At 39.7% G+C, this 7,965-nt stretch overlaps 1 protein-coding gene across 1 annotated transcript in view; it reads left to right on the top strand.

The window, feature by feature from the left end:
- Window positions 1–477: 477 nt before the first annotated feature.
- rrh (retinal pigment epithelium-derived rhodopsin homolog) overlaps window positions 478–7,965 on the top strand; it is a 200,405-nt gene continuing 192,917 nt past the window's right edge. The window contains exons 1-3 of the mRNA XM_077538869.1: window positions 478–503; window positions 650–775; window positions 6,023–6,213. Coding sequence (XP_077394995.1) covers window positions 664–775; window positions 6,023–6,213 — 303 coding nt within the window. The 5' untranslated portion in view covers window positions 478–503; window positions 650–663. The remainder of the gene's footprint in view (window positions 504–649; window positions 776–6,022; window positions 6,214–7,965) is intronic.

Here is a 7,965-nt window from a genome sequence, read left to right as displayed (position 1 = left end):
ACACACACTCAAAGAGAGCGATTATGATGACATGTTGACTTGGGAATGCTGCCGAATGAATAATAATGAGATCACAAAAGAAAGGAAAAAACAAACAAAAAAACATCCATTATCTTCCGCTAAATCCGGGGTCAGGTCGTGGGGGCAGCAGCTTTAGCAGGTAAGCCCAGACTTCCCTCTCCCCAAAACGTAACCTTGTGGTGTCCCTGAGTTTGAAAACAGTTGACTGATTTTAAAATTGTTTTAAAACACCTGCTGTGGTTTGTCCATTAAAACGTCATTTTCTATAAATTAAAAGTTGGGTGGATTGGAATCAATTTTATATTCTTGTGTTGTAGTATGTATTTAAAAATGGTGTTTTGCATTTGTTTCGTAATGGCAAAGCTTAATGGCTAAAGCCTCGTTTGCAAGAAAATTCCACGTGAGCTGTAATCGTCTCAAGCAGAACCCTGCTTGCTGCCCATGAGACTGCTTCCCGTTACGTGGCAACAAAAGGAACAGTGGTATGTAATAATCCTCTCTGCCTCATCCTTGTACATAGATCTCCCACATATTGCAATACAATAAGCAGACGAGAAGAGCAACATTCTGAAATTTGGGGAACTCTATTTTCAAATTATTTTGTTGTTACTTGCCTTTACTTTTTGAGTGACATTTGCAAGAATGGGAATCGACACTGGACTCAACGTTTCAAGTGACGATATGCCTTATGGAGGAAAGAGTTCCTTTTCACAACTTGAGCACAACATAGTGGCTGCATACCTTATAACAGCAGGTAAGGAAGAACAAACTGTTTACTTTAGATCAACCCCCACTTTCTCCTGATGCTGCATCATTCTCTCGTAGGAGAATGAGTAGTCAAAATGTAAAGCGCTTTGAGGGTCTTGTAAGGTGGGGAAGTACTATATAAATGAAGTGCCATTTACTAAGTAAAGGAAATCTGTTCAATACTACCGTACTCAGTTAGTTGAATACATACTTAAATATAAATTTAAAAATTATAATTCCAGGGTAATTTGTGTCCTGAATAATTCCCCATAATTCCACTGACACCATTTTCTGATGCAGCAACATGTACCTGTAATTGAATGTTACCTGTTTACATTTTCTTAAAAATAATGGCCATTTTGCCTTACTTAGAATACGTTTAATACACAAAATGGATAAAATTGTCGGTACACCTCGGTTAAGGAAAGAAAAAAATAATAATTAAAACAATTTAAAAAAAAACATCGATAATAATAATAATAATCGATAATCATCGAATATACCATGTAATGTTTTATTTTGCTGAGCTGATCAATGACATCATTGATTGATCAAGAAAATTAGGACATTACAGCCGATCACCTATTTTGCATAACCAGCCAATCATGATCCAGCCGAACATAATGGTGTCTATTAATAATATAAATAATGGATTGAAAAATTATGACACCCTTAATTGTTGTTCAAAATGTCTATTCTGTTTTTTTTTTTCTCGAGCTTTAACATTTTTTTAGCAAATCAAACAGTTTAAACTTTTCAGCTCATCTCTACCGTAACTTTTTTCAAAGTAAAACCCAATAATTGTTTTTTTTTCTCCTCTAATGTCTAAATTTTTTGACTGATTTAAACCATTCCAATTTGAAACTGCTCAGCTTATACCCTACCAAATTTTTTTTCCAAAATTTCCAAATAAAATAAAAATAAATAAATGAGAAGAATTATTTGCTGTCTTTTTCTTTCCTCATATAGCCTAATATCCATTTTTTTGGTCCAATTTAAACTATTCCAACTTAAACTGTTGAGTTTATTCCTCCCACAATTATTTTCAAAATGTCAAAATAAAACCCAGAACTGTATATAGATTTTTTTTCCCTCCTGTAATTTCTACAGCCGATCCAATCCAACTTTAAACTATTCAGGTTTCCCTATTGCATCACCCCCCCCCCCCCCCCCATTTTAAATTAAAAGCAAAAAATTAAGATTTTTTTTTCTCCTCTAATTTCTACATTTTGTTGTTCTGATTCATACCATTAAAATAAAACAAAATTAAACTGTTGAGTTTATACCGACCACAATTATTTTTCTAAATTTCTAAATAAAACACCAAAATGATTATTTTTTTGCTTTTCTTCTCTAATTTTCTTTTTTACTGATTCAAACTGTTCCAATTTTAAAGAAATACTTGACTCATTGAACCATTTTCAGCAGTAAAAAGTTTATATTTTATCCAGAATTAACTTAACTTAATTCTTTTTCATTAATACCTTTAAAAACACACTTTTCCACTTGCTCTCGACTGAAGATGACATCACCTGTGCTGAGGAAATAGTTAACGACCAGTCATGGCTCACCTGTTTTCTGGGTTTGGTCAGCAAACTGAGCCAAGATTGCTCTTTTTTTTTTTTTTTTTTTTGAAATACTTTTTATTTTAATTCAATAAACAACATACATCAAACAAAGTACAAACAAAACCAAAACCAAGCAGTCAATTTACAACTCAAACATACTCAAAACTCTTTCAAAAGTCACATGAAGCGACGATTGGTCGTTACCTGTTTCCGCAGCACAGCTGATGTCATATTCAGTCGACAGTAAGCGGCAAACAGTTTTTAAAGGTATTAATTGTTTATGAAAAATAATTTATAATAAATAGTTATCACATTAATTATAGACAAAATATTTTCTTACTGTTAAAAAAAAGACTCAATGAGTCAAGTATCCCTTGAAACTGTTCTCATCTTATTCCTCCATTCCAACATTAACTTCTTCTTCTTTCGGCTTTTCCCTTCAGGGGTCGCCACAGCGAATCAGTTGCCTCCATCTAACTGTCCTCTGCGTCCTCTGCTCTCACACCAACTACCTTCATGTCCTCTTTAACTACATCCACAAACCTCCTCTTTGGTCTTCCTCTCGTTCTTCTGCCTGGCATTTGAAAACTCGGCATCCTTCTTCCAATATAGTCACTATCTCTCCTCTGGACATGTCCAAACCATCTAAGTCTGGCCTCTCTGACTTTATCTCCAAAGCTTCTAATATGTGCTGTCCCTCTGATATACTCATTCCTGATCCAATCCAACCTGGTCACTCCCAAAGAGAATCTCAGCATCTTCATCTCTGCCACCTCCAGCTCTGCCTCCTGTCTTTTTCTCAGTGGCACTGTCTCCAGACCAAACAACATTGCTGGTCTCACCACAGTTTTATAAACCTTTCCTTTCATTTTAGCTGAAACTCTTCTATCACATCACACCTGACACTTTTCTCCACCCGTTCCAGCCTGCCTGCACACGCTTCTTCACTTCTTATCCACACTCTCCATTGCTGGACTGTTGACCCTAAATACTTAAACGCCTCCACCTTCTTGGTCTCTTCTCCTTGTAACCTCACTCTTCCACTTGGGTCCCTCTCATTCACACACAGATACGTCTTGCTATGGCTAACCTTCATTCCCCTCCTTTCCAGGGCAAACCTCCACGCCTCTAGCTTCTCCTCCACCTGTTCCCTGCTCTCAGTACAGCTCACTATGTCATCTGCAAACATCATAGTCCATGGGGATTCCTGTCTAACCTCATCTGTCATCCTGTCCATTACCATTGCAAGAAGGGACTCAGAGCTGATCCCTGATGTAGTCCCACCTCCACCTTGAACTCCTCCGTCACACCTACAGCACACCTCACCACTGTCTTACAGTCCTCATACATGTCCTGCACCACATGAACATACTTCTCCGCCACTCCAGACATCCTCATACAAAACCACAGTTCCTTCCTGGGCACCCTGTCATAAGCTTCCTCCAGGTCAACAAAGACACAATGCAGCTCCTTCTGACCTTCTCTGTACTTCTCAATCAACATCCTCAAAGCAAATACTGCATCTGTCGTACTTTTTTTTTTTTTTTTGGCATGAAACCATACTGCTGCTCACAAATGTTCACATCTGCCCTCAGTCTAGCTTCCACTACTCTTTCCCATAGTTTCATTGTGTGGCTCATCAGCTTTATTCCTCTGTCGTTGCCACAATTCTGCACGTCTCCCTTGTTCTTAAAAATGGGCACCAGCACACTTCTCCTCCACTCCTCAGGCATTTTCTCACTATCTAAGATCCTGTTGAACAACCCAGTCAGAAATTCTACTGCTACCTCTCCTAGACACTTCCATACCTCCACAGGTATATCATCAGGACTGAGTACCTTTCCACTCTTCATCCTCTTCAATGCCCTTCTCACTTCATCCTTACTAATCTTTGCTACTTACTGGTCCACAACAGTCACCCCTTCTACTCTTCGTTCTCTCTCATTTTCCTCATTCATCAACTCTTCAAAGTACTCTTTCCATCTTCCCATCACACCGCTGGCATCTGTCAACACTCTTCCATCCCTATCCTTTATTACCCTAACCTGCTGCACGTCCTTCCCATCTCTATCTCTTAGCCTTGCCAGCCTGTATAGATCAGTCTCTCCCTCCTTACTGTCCAACCTAGCATACAAGTCATCGTCAACCCCTTGTTTGGCCTTTGCCACTTCTACTTTCACCTTACGCTGTATTTCCCCGTACGCCTTTCTACTTTCTTCAGTCCTCTGTGTCTCACTTCTTAGCTAACCTCTTTCTCTGGATCCACTTCTGCACCTCCTCATTCCACCACCAAGTCTCCTTATCTCCTTTCCTTCCAGATGACACACCAAGGACTGTCCTACCTGTCTGCCTGATCACATTTGCTGTAGTTGTCCAGTCATCTGGGAGCACATCCTCGCCACCCAGAGCCTTTCTCAACTCCTTCCTGAAAGTCATACAGCACTCTTCCTTTTTCACTTCCACCATTTCGTCTTCGGCTCTGGCCTTGGCCTCTTTGTCTTCCTCACCACCTGAGTCATCCTACACACAACCATCCTATGCTGTCTGGCTAGACTCTCGCCTACCACTACTTTGCAGTCACTGATCTCCTTCAAATTACACCGTCTACAAAAGATGTAGTCTACCTGTGTACTTCTACCTCCACTTTTGTAGGTCACCGTATGTTCCTGCCTCTTCTGGAAGAAAGTATTCACAACAGCCATTTCCATCCTTTTTGCAAAATCAACCACCAGCTGTCCTTCTGCGTTCCTCTCCTGGATACCAAACCTGCCCATCAACTCCTCATCTCCTCCGTTTCCTGCACCAACATGTCCATTGAAGTCTGCACCAATGACAATTGTCTAACTTCTAGGGATGCTCTGCATCATTTCATCAAGTTCCAACCAAAAGTTCTCCTTCTCCACCAGCTCACATCCTACCTGTGGCGCATACCCACTAACAACGTTAATCACCACGCCTTTGATTCCTAACTTCAGGCTCATGACCCTATCTGACACTCTTTTTTTTACCTCCAGGACGTTCTTAACAAACTCCTCCTTCACGATAACTCCTACTCCATTTCTCTTCCTATTTAACCCATGATAAAAACAATTTGAAACCAGCTCCTAAACTTCTAGCTTTGCTCCCTTTCCACCTGGTCTCCTGAACACACAGTATGTCCACCTTCGTCCTCTGCATCATGTCAACCAGCTCCCTACCTTTTCCTGTCATACTCCCAACATTTAAAGTCCCTACTCTTAAGTCCTACACTAGTGGTGTTCCTCTTCTCTTTCTTCCTACGAACACACCTTCCTCCTCTCCTTCTTCGACCAACAGTAGTCCAATTTCCACCGGTACCCTGTAGGTCAACAGCACCGATGATGGTCGTTGTTAACCCGGGCCACGACCGATCCGGTATGGAAGTCATATATTTGATGCGCATGTTTGGTTTGGCCAAAGTTTTACGTCGGATGCCCTTCCTGACACAACCCTCTGTATTTATCCGGGCTTGGGACCGGCACAAGAAGACACTGGCTTGTGCCCCCTCGCGGCTACATTCCATTCCAACATTAACATATTTTAAAAATTCCCGCCTTGACTGTTATTATTCTTCCAATTCCAAACATTAACAGTGTTCCCACAATTAAAAAAAAAAAAAAAGACTAGTTCTGAGTTTGTTTGTTTTTTTTAACCTTTCCTCTTTGCAGGTGTCATCAGTCTATTAAGCAACATTGTCGTTCTTCTAATGTTTGTAAAGTTCAAGGAGCTCCGCACTGCGACCAATTTTATTATCATCAACTTGGCCTTTACCGACATTGGGGTGGCAGGCATTGGTTACCCAATGTCTGCTGCTTCCGACATCCATGGAAGCTGGAAATTTGGTTACATTGGTTGTCAGGTGGGTGGCATATATCAACTTTCAAGAGGACATACTGTAGATGCTGAACGTTTGAGTTCCACTGTACCGTTTGCTCATTTGTCAAACATTTGCAGATGAATATTATTGAGAAAGTTTTAGCAAGCATTGTATAATTATTATTGTGTTATTTACTAGATGTCTAATAATTTTATTAAAGCTGCTCAATGCAGGAAATTGAATTTAAAATGACTACTGCCATGTGTGGCTGAAAAATGAAACTACACGCTTCCTTTTTACAAAGCGCGCATGACGTCACATCCGCAGACAGAGCGTGAGAAATTCAAACCCGAATCCAGCCTTAAACACTAGATCTCCCAGAGCCGTCATTTTGACTGTTCTCAAAATTGGATTTGTTGTTACTCTAATTACATAGATCAACAATGTTCCAGGTCTTTTGACTTTTTCTCTCTCTGTATATATATATATTTTTGCACTGCCATGTTATTGTATTAAAAATAGAAAAACATTTAGGAGTAATTACAACTTTACCCGTCAATTTGACTGCTCTGTTCATTTCAATGCACATGTTTCTCATTGGGCTTCCGTGATTGGCGCCGCTGGGCTTCCGTAGCAACTACCATCCAACACGGAGGCATGTGGCTTTGGATAGAAGTTAGATTACCGTGTTGAATTAAAAAAACAAAAACAAACTAGAGCTGCGAGCAGCTAAAAAGGACCCTCGCAGCCTGGGCCACGTTGGGGTCCTTGCACGTTGGGGTACTTGCACGTTGGGGTACTGGCACGTTGGGGTACTGGCACGTTGGGGTACTGGCATATTGGAAGCAAAATTTCTTTGAAAATGGCATAATAAACGTTAACATGTAGAATATTTTTTTGACAGTGTGTGTGTCAAGCTCAACGGGTTTTGGTGATTGTTAAGACCTGCAAAAATCAGCGTCCTTTTTTATTTTTAGGCAATGAGTTGCCCTGATTGGTATTTTTTGTAAAAGTGTATATACACATCATCGCTCGTTGTACTCATTGCACAATGTTACTTTTATTGTCCAAAGGGGCAATCAAAAATGAATAAAACAAAATGGAAACGTACATACGTTTGGATTGGTGTGAAGCCAGTGAACAATTTGAGTGGTGGAAACTAAAAGAATATTCATAAATGACTTAGTTATCACACTTAGAATGAGTGTACATTTTTTGTACAAAATACCGTATGTGGAGTATTTTATTTTATTTTTTTATATAAGCCTCAAGGGCTAGGTGGCGCTGTATTAACTGAATGTTGTCATAGAGATACCTTCAGGCCTTGATTATAAGCATACATGTCAAGTGTGGGATTTTTTTTGGAGAATGTACCGTGGAGTTATTAAGAATATCCTTCATTCACGATATTGCTTTTAATGTCCATAGAGGCTATCAAAAATAAATACAACTAGAGCTGCGAGCAGCTATAAAGGGCCCTCGCAACCTGGGCCACGTTGGGGTACTTGCACGTCGGGGTACTGACATGTTGGGGTACTGTTTCATAGGAAACCGTCTAAATTGTAAATGTTTTTGCCATGCTTTGTGCTTGCAAAGTTTCATGGAAAGGCCAAAAATGATGCACAATTAACAAAATAAAATCAAAATGGTTTGGCACATGGCTATAGAATAATTTTTGTAGGTATTAGACTGATAGGTGTGCCTCCAAATATTCACACAACTAGCTGAATCATATAATCGGAAATACTTCATAAAACATGTCTAGAGGGCGCTATTGAGCCATTTATTACAAAT

This window comes from Festucalex cinctus, chromosome 12 (assembly GCF_051991245.1).
Source record: "Festucalex cinctus isolate MCC-2025b chromosome 12, RoL_Fcin_1.0, whole genome shotgun sequence".
NCBI classification, from domain to species: Eukaryota; Metazoa; Chordata; class Actinopteri; order Syngnathiformes; family Syngnathidae; genus Festucalex; species Festucalex cinctus.
This window is presented reverse-complemented; position numbering and strand designations above follow the sequence as displayed.